This window comes from Convolutriloba macropyga, chromosome 4 (genome assembly GCF_964194025.1).
Source record: "Convolutriloba macropyga chromosome 4, txConMacr16.3, whole genome shotgun sequence".
In the NCBI taxonomy this organism is placed as follows: Eukaryota; Metazoa; Xenacoelomorpha; order Acoela; family Convolutidae; genus Convolutriloba; species Convolutriloba macropyga.
Window position 1 is genome coordinate 33,122,082 of NC_134471.1, and position 16,867 is coordinate 33,138,948.

The 16,867-nt window shown below is 32.4% G+C and overlaps 1 protein-coding gene across 5 annotated transcripts in view; it reads left to right on the forward strand.

Moving 5' to 3' along the window:
- Positions 1–240: 240 nt before the first annotated feature.
- Positions 241–16,867, forward strand: part of LOC142337628 (uncharacterized) — a 93,319-nt gene continuing 76,692 nt past the window's right edge. For 2 of the 5 annotated variants that reach the window (XM_075387000.1, XM_075386995.1), the window contains exons 1-2: positions 241–455; positions 765–1,031. In XM_075387000.1, the coding sequence (XP_075243115.1) occupies positions 820–1,031 (212 nt within the window). In that variant the 5' untranslated portion in view covers positions 241–455; positions 765–819. Of the gene's footprint in view, positions 456–740; positions 1,032–16,867 lie in introns of all 5 variants that reach the window. The other 3 variants (XM_075386997.1, XM_075386998.1, XM_075386999.1) reach the window with 3 other exon arrangements.

Sequence of the window (16,867 nt, forward strand, 5' to 3'; positions counted from 1 at the left end):
CTGTTTTTTTTACATATTAACGTGCTAAATAAACAACATATAATATGTACGCGGGAGCCATGAAAAACACAAGGAGGGCGTAGCTGAATACATCCAGCTTGGCTTTCTTTTGCATCGCAGCCTGTAAAAGTTTTAATATTCAGAGCCCATTATAGATTGGTTTATGGCGAGACAATTAGACAATTAGGTGTGGTGCTTGTAACCGATAAAAGAGGACACAGTAATTATGTGTGCAATTAAGCGCACGTGCCAATTTCGGCCACCTTTGTTCTTTGCTGTTCTCAGTTTCTACACTAAGTTGAACAAAGAATCATCAACAAATACTCGTCCCAAAACAATCACATATTCCAACCTGTGTCTGAAACAGTAAAATAAAAGCAATTGAAGCCGTTCTTGATTCTTTTGCCCTCGACAGCATTGGCTCATATCCACAGGAAAAAATCTGGATCTAATCTGTTCGGACTTTTAATTTCCCCATCCCCACAGAGACTAAACAAAGAGACACAATGTGCTCGTAGATACATGCCCTCAAACTTGGCTTTCTTTGGAGGCAGGGTTATTTAAAAAACCTTCTAACATAATCAAGTTTGGTATGGGGAAGGGGGATGAGGGTATTACAGTAGCTTTAGTAACCTGCCGCAGTATTTATGACCACACTAACCAATTGTGTATAGCACGCTACTATGCAAAAAATTGCACGTACGCCTGGGGGCATGCCCGTTAAGCTGGGTCCGAAACAGAATAGATCCTATGGTAACGCATAGTCTGAAACAGAAGAAATCATTGCGCAAAATCTGAATCCCAAAAGAAAGTGGATTAATGGGTGACAAAAATGAGGATGTTGGCAAGGATGAGCAGAAACAGAACCCAACGAAAAATTTCACTAACCAGCAATATATCTACCAGGGCAACTTTGTTGATCCAAAACTCAGAGGTAAAAGGGTAGCAGAAAGTGGCAACGATAGTAGGCGGAACAAATCTTCAAGTGGAGAAATCACCAAATTGCGACCTCAGAATAAACTTCGAAACAAGTACGTTGCTAATACACGCATTCCCAGTTGTAGAAGATTTTTCAAAACATTACCATTAAGCTTTTTTCTGAATTGAACTCTCTAATTTAGGTAGAAAATATGAAAATGGACGATTCAATTACGTGATTTCAAACTCACAGCAAATTCTTTTTGCTTATATGTTAATTTTAACGGCGCTATTTGCATATATCAAGTTTACTATCTGTTTACTGGTCTACTGCGATGAAAATATTTTCGAGTTTCCTTGATCCCTTTGTAATCAAAAGTGTCGTAATTTTTTATTCACCGACATATAAAAAGTTGCATCTATTCTGTTTCGGCTACCCCAGCGTTTTTTAAGTTTCACAATTACAATTTATATTGTCACATAATACGTTAATATGTAAAAAAGAGCCCCAGGTTGAGGTCCCAGACGGACAGTCGATATGTCCAGACCGTCCCAGACGGAAAGTGCCTATGTCCAGACCGTCCAAGACGGTCCAGACTTTCGTGCGTTCACCAGACCTTCGTGCGTTCATGTCCAGACTTTAGTGCGTTCACCAGACTATCGTGCGTTCACCAGACTTTCGTGCGTTTATGTCGAGACTTTCGCGCGTTCACCAGACTTTCGTGCGTTCATGTCCAGACTTTCGTGCGTTCACCAGACTTTCGTGCGTTCGCCAGACTTTCGTGCGTTCAGCAGACATTCGTGCGTTTACCAGACTTTCGTGCGTTCATGTCCAGACTTTAATGCGTTCATCAGATTTTTGTGCGACCATGTCCAGACTTTCGTGTGCGTTCATCAAACTTTAGTTCGTTCATGTCATCAGTTGGATGCAATAGGAACTGAAAAATTTTGAAATGACACCGAACTAGTGCACATATTGAAAATTTTCTTTTTGAATAAAATTTTCTAGATGGTGGACCAAAAATTCCATAACCCAACCTAGGTTTTTGAGTTCTTGCTGTTATTTGTTTCAAATTATTCGTTCAGTTTTTCAAAAAAAATCAGTTGGCTGCAAGTGAAGATCGAAAGTGTTGAAAGGAGACAAATGTAGCGCAAATATCAATAATTTTTATCAGAACGATCAGTACCATGAACAGTATGATCAGCATGAGCAGTATAGTCTGCTTGATCAGCATGTTCACAAATACATCCATAATTACCTACATACATACATACATACATACATACATACAATACATATACATACATACATACATACATACATACATACATACATACATACATACATATACATACATACATACATACATACATACATACATACATACATACATACATACATACATACATACATACATACATACATACATACATACATACATACATACACATACATACATACATACATACATACATACATACATACATACATACATACATACATACATACATACATACATACATACATACATACATACATACATACATACATACATACATACATACATACATACATACATACATACATACATACATACATACATACATACATACATACATACATACATACATACATACATACATACATACATACATACATACATACATACATACATACATACATACATACATACATACATACATACATACATACATACATACATACATACATACATACATACATACATACATACATACATACATACATACATACATACATACATACATACATACATACATACATACATACATACATACATACATACATACATACATACATACATACATACATACATACATACATACATACATACATACATACATACATACGTACATACATACATACATACATACATACATACATACATACATACATACATACATACATACATACATACATACATACATACATACATACATACATACATACATACATACATACATACATACATACATACATACATACATACATACATACATACATACATACATACATACATACATACATACATACATACATACATACATACATACATACATACATACATACATACATACATACATACATACATACCATACATACATACATACATACATACATACATACATACATACATACATACATACATACATACATACATACATACATACATACATACATACATACATACATACATACATACATACATACATACATACATACATACATACATACATACATACGTACATACATACATACATACATACAACCATACATAAAAACATACAAACGAACATACATACATACATACATACATACATACATCTATACATACATACATACAAACATACATCCATACATACATACATAATTGACGATTTGGTCACCAAAACAATGTTCGGTGATAGAAAAAATTCAGATACTTTTTTGGAACTAGGTACAAATTAGGTAAAACTAGGTAAATCAAACCAAATAGAGTATAGAGTATAGAGTATCCCCTTTGTAGGTAGAGTGTAAAACAAAAAGAATTTTTGGTATAGCTTGTCTAGGAAAAAAGTAAAGTATTCATACTGAAATTTGCTATTATTTCAAATAAATAATTTTGAAAATAGGTCTTTTTCATCGGGTCAAGGAGTTATTCAAATCCAACCAAACCCGGTGTGTAGTATCTTAGGTCTTTTTAGAGTCAAAAACAGAAGAAACTTTTGGTATCGCTTGCTTAGGAAAAAAGTTAGTTTTTCATACGGAAATTTCTTCTTATTTCCGAATAATTTTGATTAAGTATATTTAAAAATAGGTCTTTTTCATCGGGTCATGGAGTTATGCAAATCCAACCAAACCCGGTGTGGAGTATCTTAGGTCCACTTAGAGTGAAAAAAAGAAGAAATTTTTGGTATAGCTTGCCTAGGAAAAAAGTTAGTTTTTCATACGGAAATTTCCTCTTATTTCCGAATAATTTTGAATAAGTATTTTTAAAAGTCTTTTTAATCGGGTCAAGGAGTTGTTCAAAGTGAACCAAACATGTTATCGAGTATCCCATGGGTAATTAAATTGTAAAACAAAAAGAATTTTTGGTATAGCTTGCCTAGGAAAAAAGTTAGTTTTTCATACGGAAATTTGCGAAGTTCGCAAATAACGAATTTTAAAAAAAAGGTCTTTTTCATCGGGTCAAGGAGTTATTCAAATCCAACCAAACCCGTTGTGGAGTATTTTAGGTCTACTTAGAGTGTAAAACAGAAGAAATTTTTGGTATAGCTTGCCTAGGAAAAAAGTTACTTTTTCATACGGAATTTTCCTCTTATTTCCGAATAATTTTGAATAAGTATATTTAAAAATAGGTCTTTTTCATCGGGTCAAGGAGTTGTTCAAAGTGAACCAAACTTGTTATCGAGTAACCCATGGGAAACTAGATTGTAAAATAAAAAGAATTTTTGGTATAGCTTGCCTGGAAAAAAAGTTAGTTTTTCATACAGAAATTTGCGAATTTTGCAAATAAAGAATTTTAAAAATAGGTCTTTTTCATCGGATCAAGGAGTTGTTCAAAATGAACCAAACTTGGTATCGAGTATGCCATGGATAACTAGAGTCCAAAACAGAAAAAATTTTTGGTATAGCTTGCCTAAGAAAAAAGTTAGTTCTTCATATAGAAATTTGCGAATTTCGCAAATAACGAATTTTTAAAATAGGTCTTTTTCATTGGGTCAAGGAGTTATTCAAAGTGAACCAAATTTGGTACCGAGTATTCCTGTGGTAATTAAAGTCTAAAACAGAAAAAAAAAATTTGGTATAGCTTGCCTAGAAAAAAAGTTAGTATTTCATACGGAAATTTCGACTTATTCGCTTATTCTATTTTTAAAAATATAGAAGTTTTATCGGATCAAGGATTTGTTCAAATCCAACCAAACCCGGTATGGAATATCTCATGTGTACCTAGAGTGTAAAACAAAAATAAATTTTGGTATAACTTGCCTAGGAAAAAAGTTAGTATTTCATACAAAAATTTCCTATTTTTTCGAATAATTTTGAATAAGATATATTTAAAAATAGGTCTTTTTCATCGGATCAAGGAGTTATCCAAATTGAACCAAACTTGGTATGGAGTATCCCATGTGTACCTAGATTTTAAAACAAGAAGAATTTCCGGTATAGCTTGCCTAGGAAAAAAGTTAGTATTTCATACGGAAATTTGCTATTATTTCAAATACATAATTTTAAAAGTAGGTCTTTTTGATAAGATCATAGAGTTGTCCAAATCAAACCAAACTCGGCATGGAGCGTTCCGTGAGTACCTGGAGTCTAAAACAGAAGGAATTTTTGGTATGGCTTGCCTAGGAAAAAAGTAAAGTTTTCATACGGAAATTTGCTATTATTTCAAATAAATAATTTTGAAAACAGGTCTTTTTCATCGGGTCAAGGAGTTGTTCAAAGTGAACCAAACATGTTATCGAGTATCCCATGGGTAACTAGATTGTAAAACAAAAAGAATTTTTGGTATAGCTTGCCTAGGAAAAAAGTTAGTTTTTCATACGGAAATTTGCGAATTTCGCAAATAACGAATTTTAAAAATAGGTCTTTTTCATCGGATCAAGGTGTTGTTCAAAATGAACCAAACTTGGTATCGAGTACTCCATGGATAACTAGAGTCTAAAACAGAAAAAAAAAATGGTATAGCTTGCCTAGGAAAAAAGTTAGTTCTTCATACGGAAATTTGCGAATTTCGCAAATAACGATTTTTAAAAATAGGTCTTTTTCATTGGGTCATGGAGTTGTTCAAAGTGAACCAAATTTGGTACCGAGTTTTCCTGTGGTAATTAGAGTCTAAAACAGAAAAAATTTTGGTATAGCTTGCCTAGGAAAAAAGTTATTATTTCATACGGAAATTTGCGTATTTCTCGAATAACGATTTTCAAAAATAGGTCATTTTCATCGGGTCAAGGAGTTGTTCAAATCCAACCAAACCCGGTGTGGAGTATCTTAGGTCTACTTAGATTGTAAAACAGAAGAAATTTTTGGTATAGCTTGCCTAGGAAAAAAGTTACTTTTTCATACGGAATTTTCCTCTTATTTCCGAATAATTTTGAATAAGTATAATTAAAAATAGGTCTTTTTCATCGGGTCAGGGAGTTGTTCAAAATGAACCAAACTTGGTATCGAGTACTCCATGGATAACTAGAGTCAAACAGAAAAGAATTTTGGTATAGCTTGCCTAGGAAAAAAGTTAGTTCTTCATACGGAAATTTGCGAATTTCGCAAATAACGATTTTTAAAAATAGGTCTTTTTCATCGGATCAAGGAGTTGTTCAAAATGAACCAATCGTGGTAGCGAGTACTCCATGGATAACTAGAAACTAAAACAGAAAAAAAATTTGGTATAGCTTGCCTAGGAAAAAAGTTAGTTCTTCATACGGAAATTTGCGAATTTCGCAAATAACGAATTTTAAAAATAGGTCTTTTTCATTGGGTCAAGGAGTTGTTCAAAGTGAACCAAATTTGGTACCGAGTATTCCTGTGGTAATTAGAGTCTAAAACAAAAAAAATTTTGCTATAGCTTGCCTAGGAAAAAAGTTATTATTTCATAGGGAAATTTGCGTATTTCTAGAATAACGATTTTCAAAAATAGGTCATTTTCATCGGGTCAAGGAGTTATTCAAATCCAACCAAACCCGGTGTGGAGTATCTTAGGTCTCCTTAGAGTGTAAAACAGAAGAAATTTTTGGAATAGCTTGCCTAGGAAAAAAAGTTACTTTTTCATACGGAATTTTCCTCTTATTTCCGAATAATTTTGAATAAGTATATTTAAAAATAGGTCTTTTTCATCGGGTCAAGGAGTTGTTCAAAATGAACCAAACTTGGTATCGAGTATTCCATGGATAACTAGAGTCTAAAACAGAAAAGAATTTTGGTATAGCTTGCCTAGGAAAAAAGTTAGTTCTTCATACGGAAATTTGCGAATTTCGCAAATAACGAATTTTCCAAATAGGTCTCTTTCATCGGATCAAGGAGTTGATCAAAATGAACCAAACTTGGTATCGAGTACTCCATGGATAACTAGAGTCTAAAACAGAAAAAAAATTGGTATAGCTTGCCTAAGAAAAAAGTTAGTTCTTCTTACGGAAATTTGCGAATTTCGCAAATAACGAATTTTAAAAATAGGTCTTTTTCATTGGGTCAAGGAGTTGTTCAAAGTGAACCAAATTTGGTACCGAGTATTCCTGTGGTAATTATAGTCTAAAACAGAAAAAATTTTTGGTATAGCTTGCCTAGGAAAAAAGTTATTTTTTCGTACGGAATTTTGCGATTATTTCGAATAAATATTTTCAAAAACAGGTCTTTTTCATCGGGTCAAGGAGTTATTCAAATCCAACCAAACCCGGTGTGTAGTATCTTAGCTCTTTTTAGAGTGAAAAACAGAAGAAACTTTTGGTATAGCTTGCCTAGGAAAAAAGTTAGTTTTTCATACGGAAATTTCCTCTTATTTCCGAATAATTTTGATTAAGTATATTTAAAAATAGGTCTTTTTCATCGGGTCAAGGAATTGTTCAAAATGAACCAAACTTGTTATCGAGTATCCCATGAGTAACTAGATTGTAAAACGAAAAGAATTTTTGGTATAGCTTGCCTAGGAAAAAAGTTACTTTTTCATACAGAAATTTGCGAATTTCGCAAATAACGAATTTTAAAAATAGGTCTTTTTCATCGGGTCAAGGAGTTATTCAAATCCAACCAAACCCGGTGTGAAGTATCTTAGGTCTACTAAAAGTGTAAAACAGAAGAAAATTTTGGTATAGCTTGCCTAGGAAAAAAGTTAGTTTTTCATACGGAACTTTCCTCTTATTTCCGAATAATTTTGAATAAGTATATTAAAAATAGGTCTTTTTCATCGGGTCAAGGAGTTGTTCAAAGTGAACCAAACTTGTTATCGAGTATCCCATTGGTAACTAAATTTTAAAACAAAAAGAATTTTTGGTATAGCTTTCCTAGGAAAAAAGTTACTTTTTCATACGGAAGTTTCCTCTTATTTCCGAATAATTTTGAATAAGTATATTCAAAAATAGGTCTTTTTCATCGGGTCAAGGAGTTGTTCAAAATGAACCAAACTTGCTATCGAGTATTCCATGAGTAACTAGATTGTAAAACAGAAAAGAATTTTGGTATAGCTTGCCTAGGAAAAAAGTTAGTTCTTCATACGGAAATTTGCGAATTTCGCAAATAACGAATTTTAAAAATAGATCATTTTTATTAGGTCAAGGAGTTGTTCATAGTGAACCAAATTTGGTACCGAGTATTCCTGTGGTAATTATAGTCTAAAACAGAAAAAATTTTTGGTATAGCTTGCCTAGGAAAAAAGTTATTTTTTCGTACGGAATTTTGCGATTATTTCGAATAAATATTTTCAAAAACAGGTCTTTTTCATCGGGTCAAGGAGTTATTCAAATCCAACCAAACCCGGTGTGTAGTATCTTAGGTCTTTTTAGAGTGAAAAACAGAAGAAACTTTTGGTATAGCTTGCCTAGGAAAAAAGTTAGTTTTTCATACGGAAATTTCCTCTTATTTCCGAATAATTTTGATTAAGTATATTAAAAAATAGGTCTTTTTCATCGGGTCAAGGAGTTGTTCAAAGTGAACCAAAATTGTTATCGAGTATCCCATGAGTAACTAGATTGTAAAACGAAAAGAATTTTTGGTATAGCTTGCCTAGGAAAAAAGTTACTTTTTCATACAGAAATTTGCGAATTTCGCAAATAACGAATTTTAAAAATAGGTCTTTTTCATCGGGTCAAGGAGTTATTCAAATCCAACCAAACCCGGTGTGAAGTATCTTAGGTCTACTAAAAGTGTAAAACAGAAGAAAATTTTGGTATAGCTTGCCTAGGAAGAAAGTTAGTTTTTCATACGGAACTTTCCTCTTATTTCCGAATAATTTTGAATAAGTATATTAAAAATAGGTCTTTTTCATCGGGTCAAGGAGTTGTTCAAAGTGAACCAAACTTGTTATCGAGTATCCCATTGGTAACTAAATTTTAAAACAAAAAGAATTTTTGGTATAGCTTTCCTAGGAAAAAAGTTAGTTTTTCATACGGAATTTTCCTCTTATTTCCGAATAATTTTGAATAAGTATATTCAAAAATAGGTCTTTTTCATCGGGTCAAGGAGTTGTTCAAAAAGAACCAAACTTGCTATCGAGTATTCGATGGATGACTAGAGTCTAAAACAGAAAAGAATTTTGGTATAGCTTGCCTAGGAAAAAAGTTAGTTCTTCATACGGAAATTTGCGAATTTCGCAAATAACGAATTTTAAAAATAGATCTTTTTTATTGGGTCAAGGAGTTGTTCAAAGTGAACCAAATTTGGTACCGAGTATTCCTGTGGTAATTAGAGTCTAAAACAGAAAAAATTTTTGGTATAGCTTGCCTAGGAAAAAAGTTATTATTTCATACGGAAATTTGCGTATTTCTCGAATAACGATTTTCAAAAATAGGTCATTTTCATCGGGTCAAGGAGTTATTCAAATCCAACCAAACCCGGTGTGGAGTATCTTAGGTCTACTTAGAGTGTAAAACAGAAGAAATTTTTTGTATAGCTTGCATAGGAAAAAAGTTACTTTTGCATACGGAATTTTCCTCTTATTTCCGAATAATTTTGAATAAGTATATTTAAAAATAGGTCTTTTTCATCGGGTCAAGCAGTTGTTCAAAATGAACCAAACTTGGTATCGAGTATTCCATGGATAACTAGAGTCTAAAACAGAAAAGAATTTTGGTATAGCTTGCCTAGGAAAAAAGTTAGTTCTTCATACGGAAATTTGCGAATTTCGCAAATAACGAATTTTCCAAATAGGTCTTTTTCATCGGATCAAGGAGTTGATCAAAATGAACCAAACTTGGTATCGAGTACTCCATGGATAACTAGAGTCTAAAACAGAAAAAAAATTTGGTATAGCTTGCCTAAGAAAAAAGTTAGTTCTTCTTACGGAAATTTGCTAATTTCTCAAATAACGAATTTTAAAAATAGGTCTTTTTCATTGGGTCAAGGAGTTGTTCAAAGTGAACCAAATTTGGTACCGAGTATTCCTGTGGTAATTATAGTCTAAAACAGAAAAAATTTTTGGTATAGCTTGCCTAGGAAAAAAGTTATTTTTTCGTACGGAATTTTGCGATTATTTCGAATAAATATTTTCAAAAACAGGTCTTTTTCATCGGGTCAAGGAGTTATTCAAATCCAACCAAACCCGGTGTGTAGTATCTTAGGTCTTTTTAGAGTGAAAAACAGAAGAAACTTTTGGTATAGCTTGCCTAGGAAAAAAGTTAGTTTTTCATACGGAAATTTCCTCTTATTTCCGAATAATTTTGATTAAGTATATTTAAAAATAGGTCTTTTTCATCGGGTCAAGGAGTTGTTCAAAGTGAACCAAACTTGTTATCGAGTATCCCATGAGTAACTAGATTGTAAAACGAAAAGAATTTTTGGTATAGCTTGCCTAGGAAAAAAGTTACTTTTTCATACAGAAATTTGCGAATTTCACAAATAACGAATTTTAAAAATAGGTCTTTTTCATCGGGTCAAGGAGTTATTCAAATCCAACCAAACCCGGTGTGAAGTATCTTAGGTCTACTAAAAGTGTAAAACAGAAGAAAATTTTGGTATAGCTTGCCTAGGAAAAAAGTTAGTTTTTCATACGGAACTTTCCTCTTATTTCCGAATAATTTTGAATAAGTATATTAAAAATAGGTCTTTTTCATCGGGTCAAGGAGTTGTTCAAAGTGAACCAAACTTGTTATTGAGTATCCCATTGGTAACTAAATTTTAAAACAAAAAGAATTTTTGGTATAGCTTTCCTAGGAAAAAAGTTACTTTTTCATACGGAATTTTCCTCTTATTTCCGAATAATTTTGAATAAGTATATTCAAAAATAGGTCTTTTTCATCGGGTCAAGGAGTTGTTCAAAATGAACCAAACTTGCTATCGAGTATTCCATGGATGACTAGAGTCTAAAACAGAAAAGAATTTTGGTATAGCTTGCCTAGGAAAAAAGTTAGTTCTTCATACGGAAATTTGCGAATTTCGCAAATAACGAATTTTAAAAATAGATCTTTTTTATTGGGTCAAGGAGTTGTTCAAAGTGAACCAAATTTGGTACCGAGTATTCCTGTGGTAATTATAGTCTAAAACAGAAAAAATTTTTGGTATAGCTTGCCTAGGAAAAAAGTTATTTTTTCGTACGGAATTTTGCGATTATTTCGAATAAATATTTTCAAAAACAGGTCTTTTTCATCGGGTCAAGGAGTTATTCAAATCCAACCAAACCCGGTGTGTAGTATCTTAGGTCTTTTTAGAGTGAAAAACAGAAGAAACTTTTGGTATAGCTTGCCTAGGAAAAAAGTTAGTTTTTCATACGGAAATTTCCTCTTATTTCCGAATAATTTTGATTAAGTATATTTAAAAATAGGTCTTTTTCATCGGGTCAAGGAGTTGTTCAAAGTGAACCAAACTTGTTATCGAGTATCCCATGAGTAACTAGATTGTAAAACGAAAAGAATTTTTGGTATAGCTTGCCTAGGAAAAAAGTTACTTTTTCATACAGAAATTTGCGAATTTCGCAAATAACGAATTTTAAAAATAGGTCTTTTTCATCGGGTCAAGGAGTTATTCAAATCCAACCAAACCCGGTGTGAAGTATCTTAGGTCTACTAAAAGTGTAAAACAGAAGAAAATTTTGGTATAGCTTGCCTAGGGAGAAAGTTAGTTTTTCATACGGAACTTTCCTCTTATTTCCGAATAATTTTGAATAAGTATATTAAAAATAGGTATTTTTCATCGGGTCAAGGAGTTGTTCAAAGTGAACCAAACTTGTTATCGAGTATCCCATTGGTAACTAAATTTTAAAACAAAAAGAATTTTTGGTATAGCTTTCCTAGGAAAAAAGTTACTTTTTCATACGGAATTTTCCTCTTATTTCCGAATAATTTTGAATAATTATATTCAAAAATAGGTCTTTTTCATCGGGTCAAGGAGTTGTTCAAAATGAACCAAACTTGCTATCGAGTATTCCATGGATGACTAGAGTCTAAAACAGAAAAGAATTTTGGTATAGCTTGCCTAGGAAAAAAGTTAGTTCTTCATACGGAAATTTGCGAATTTCGCAAATAACGAATTTTAAAAATAGATCTTTTTTATTGGGTCAAGGTGTTGTTCAAAGTGAACCAAATTTGGTACCGATTATTCCTGTGGTAATTAGAGTCTAAAACAGAAAAAATTTTTGGTATAGCTTGCCTAGGAAAAAAGTTATTATTTCATACGGAAATTTGCGTATTTCTCGAATAACGATTTTCAAAAATAGGTCATTTTCATCGGGTCAAGGAGTTATTCAAATCCAACCAAACCCGGTGTGGAGTATCTTAGGTCTACTTAGAGTGTAAAACAGAAGAAATTTTTGGTATAGCTTGCCTAGGAAAAAAGTTACTTTTGCATACGGAATTTTCCTCTTATTTCCGAATAATTTTGAATAAGTATATTTAAAAATAGGTCTTTTTCATCGGGTCAAGGAGTTGTTCAAAGTGAACCAAATTTGGTACCGAGTATAGCTGTGGTAATTAGAGTCTAAAACAGAAAAAATTTTTGGTATAGCTTGCCTAGGAAAAAAGTTATTTTTTCGTACGGAATTTTGCGATTATTTCGAATAAATATTTTCAAAAACAGGTCCTTTTCATCGGGTCAAGGAGTTATTCAAATCCAACCAAACCCGGTGTGTAGTATCTTAGGTCTTTTTAGAGTGAAAAACAGAAGAAACTTTTGGTATAGCTTGCCTAGGAAAAAAGTTAGTTTTTCATACGGAAATTTCCTCTTATTTCCGAATAATTTTGATTAAGTATATTTAAAAATAGGTCTTTTTCATCGGGTCAAGGAGTTGTTCAAAGTGAACCAAACTTGTTATCGAGTATCCCATGAGTAACTAGATTGTAAAACGAAAAGAATTTTTGGTATAGCTTGCCTAGGAAAAAAGTTACTTTTTCATACAGAAATTTGCGAATTTCGCAAATAACGAATTTTAAAAATAGGTCTTTTTCATCGGGTCAAGGAGTTATTCAAATCCAACCAAACCCGGTGTGAAGTATCTTAGGTCTACTAAAAGTGTAAAACAGAAGAAAATTTTGGTATAGCTTGCCTAGGGAGAAAGTTAGTTTTTCATACGGAACTTTCCTCTTATTTCCGAATAATTTTGAATAAGTATATTAAAAATAGGTATTTTTCATCGGGTCAAGGAGTTGTTCAAAGTGAACCAAACTTGTTATCGAGTATCCCATTGGTAACTAAATTTTAAAACAAAAAGAATTTTTGGTATAGCTTTCCTAGGAAAAAAGTTACTTTTTCATACGGAATTTTCCTCTTATTTCCGAATAATTTTGAATAATTATATTCAAAAATAGGTCTTTTTCATCGGGTCAAGGAGTTGTTCAAAATGAACCAAACTTGCTATCGAGTATTCCATGGATGACTAGAGTCTAAAACAGAAAAGAATTTTGGTATAGCTTGCCTAGGAAAAAAGTTAGTTCTTCATACGGAAATTTGCGAATTTCGCAAATAACGAATTTTAAAAATAGATCTTTTTTATTGGGTCAAGGTGTTGTTCAAAGTGAACCAAATTTGGTACCGATTATTCCTGTGGTAATTAGAGTCTAAAACAGAAAAAATTTTTGGTATAGCTTGCCTAGGAAAAAAGTTATTATTTCATACGGAAATTTGCGTATTTCTCGAATAACGATTTTCAAAAATAGGTCATTTTCATCGGGTCAAGGAGTTATTCAAATCCAACCAAACCCGGTGTGGAGTATCTTAGGTCTACTTAGAGTGTAAAACAGAAGAAATTTTTGGTATAGCTTGCCTAGGAAAAAAGTTACTTTTGCATACTGAATTTTCCTCTTATTTCCGAATAATTTTGAATAAGTATATTTAAAACTAGGTCTTTTTCATCGGGTCAAGGAGTTGTTCAAAATGAACCAAACTTGGTATCGAGTATTCCATGGATAACTAGGGTCTAAAACAGAAAAGAATTTTGGTATAGCTTGCCTAGGAAAAAAGTTAGTTCTTCATACGGAAATTTGCGAATTTCTCAAATAACGAATTTTAAAAATAGATCTTTTTTATTGGGTCAAGGAGTTGTTCAAAGTGAACCAAATTTGGTACCGAGTATAGCTGTGGTAATTAGAGTCTAAAACAGAAAAAATTTTTGGTATAGCTTGCCTAGGAAAAAAGTTATTTTTTCGTACGGAATTTTGCGATTATTTCGAATAAATATTTTCAAAAACAGGTCCTTTTCATCGGGTCAAGGAGTTATTCAAATCCAACCAAACCCGGTGTGTAGTATCTTAGGTCTTTTTAGAGTGAAAAACAGAAGAAACTTTTGGTATAGCTTGCCTAGGAAAAAAGTTAGTTTTTCATACGGAAATTTCCTCTTATTTCCGAATTATTTTGATTAAGTATATTTAAAAATAGGTCTTTTTCATCGGGTCAAGGAGTTGAAGAATTTTTGGTATAGCTTGCCTAGGAAAAAAGTTACTTTTTCATACAGATATTTGCGAATTTCGCAAATAACGAATTTTAAAAATAGGTCTTTTTCATCGGGTCAAGGAGTTATTCAAATCCAACCAAACCCGGTGTGAAGTATCTTAGGTCTACTAAAAGTGTAAAACAGAAGAAAATTTTGGTATAGCTTGCCTAGGAAAAAAGTTAGTTTTTCATACGGAACTTTCCTCTTATTTCCGAATAATTTTGAATAAGTATATTAAAAATAGGTCTTTTTCATCGGGTCAAGGAGTTGTTCAAAGTGAACCAAACTTGTTATCGAGTATCCCATTGGTAACTAAATTTTAAAACAAAAAGAATTTTTGGTATAGCTTTCCTAGGAAAAAAGTTACTTTTTCATACGGAATTTTCCTCTTATTTCCGAATAATTTTGAATAAGTATATTCAAAAATAGGTCTTTTTCATCGGGTCAAGGAGTTGTTCAAAATGAACCAAAATTGCTATCGAGTATTCCATGGATGACTAGAGTCTAAAACAGAAAAGAATTTTGGTATAGCTTGCCTAGGAAAAAAGTTAGTTCTTCATACGGAAATTTGCGAATTTCGCAAATAACGAATTTTAAAAATAGATCTTTTTTATTGGGTCAATGAGTTGTTCAAAGTGAACCAAATTTGGTACCGAGTATTCCTGTGGTAATTAGAGTCTAAAACAGAAAAAATTTTTGGTATAGCTTGCCTAGGAAAAAAGTTATTATTTCATACGGAAATTTGCGTATTTCTCGAATAACGATTTTCAAAAATAGGTCATTTTCATCGGGTCAAGGAGTTATTCAAATCCAACCAAACCCGGTGTGGAGTATCTTAGGTCTACTTAGAGTGTAAAACAGAAGAAATTTTTGGTATAGCTTGCCTAGGAAAAAAGTTACTTTTTCATACGGAATTTTCCTCTTATTTCCGAATAATTTTGAATAAGTATATTTAAAACTAGGTCTTTTTCATCGGGTCAAGGAGTTGTTCAAAATGAACCAAACTTGGTATCGAGTATTCCATGGATAACTAGAGTCTAAAACAGAAAAGAATTTTGGTATAGCTTGCCTAGGAAAAAAAGTTAGTTCTTCATACGGAAATTTGCGAATTTCGCAAATAACGAATTTTAAAAAAAAGGTCTTTTTCATCGGATCAGGGAGTTGTTCAAAATGAACCAAACTTGGTATCGAGTACTCCATGGATAACTAGAGTCTAAAACAGAAAAAAATTTTGGTATAGCTTGCCCAGGAAAAAAGTTAGTTCTTCATACGGAAATTTGCGAATTTCGCAAATAACGAATTTTAAAAATAGGTCTTTTTTATTGGGTCAAGGAGTTGTTCAAAGTGAACCAAATTTGGTACCGAGTATTCCTGTGGTAATTAGAGCCTAAAACAGAAAAAAATTTTGGTATAGCTTGCCTAGGAAAAAAGTTATTATTTCATACGGAAACTTGCGTTTTTCTCGAATAACGATTTTCAAAAATAGGTCATTTTCATCGGGCCAAGGAGTTATTCAAATCCAACCAAACCCGGTGTGGAGTACGTTAGGTCTACTTAGAGTGTAAAACAGAAGAAATTTTTGGTATAGCTTGCCTAGGAAAAAAGTTACTTTTTCATACGGAATTTTCCTCTTATTTCCAAATAATTTTGAATAAGTATATTTAAAAATAGGTCTTTTTCATCGGGTCAAGGAGTTGTTCAAAATGAACAAACTTGGTATCGAGTATTCCATGGATAACTAGAGTCTAAAACAGAAAAGAATTTTGGTATAGCTTGCCTAGGAAAAAAGTTAGTTCTTCATACGGAAATTTGCGAATTTCGCAAACAACGAATTTTAAAAAAAGGTCTTTTTCATCGGATCAAGGAGTTGTTCAAAATGAACCAAACTTGGTATCGAGTACTCCATGGATAACTAGAGTCTAAAACAGAAAAAAATTTTGGTATAGCTTGCCTAGGAAAAAAGTTAGTTCTTCATACGGAAATTTGCGAATTTCGCAAATAACGAATTTTAAAAATAGGTCTTTTTCATTGGGTCAAGGAGTTGTTCAAAGTGAACCAAAATTGGTACCGAGTATTCCTGTGGTAATTAGAGTCTAAAACAGAAAAAATTTTTGGTATAGCTTGCCTAGGAAAAAAGTTATTATTTCATACGGAAATTTGCGTATTTCTCGAATAACGATTTTCAAAAATAGGTCATTTTCATCGGGTCAAGGAGTTATTCAAATCCAACCAAACCCGGTGTGGAGTATCTTAGGTCTACTTAGAGTGTAAAACAGAAGAAATTTTTGGTATAGCTTGCCTAGGAAAAAAGTTACTTTTTCATAAGGAATTTTCCTCTTATTTTTTCGAATAATTTTGAATAA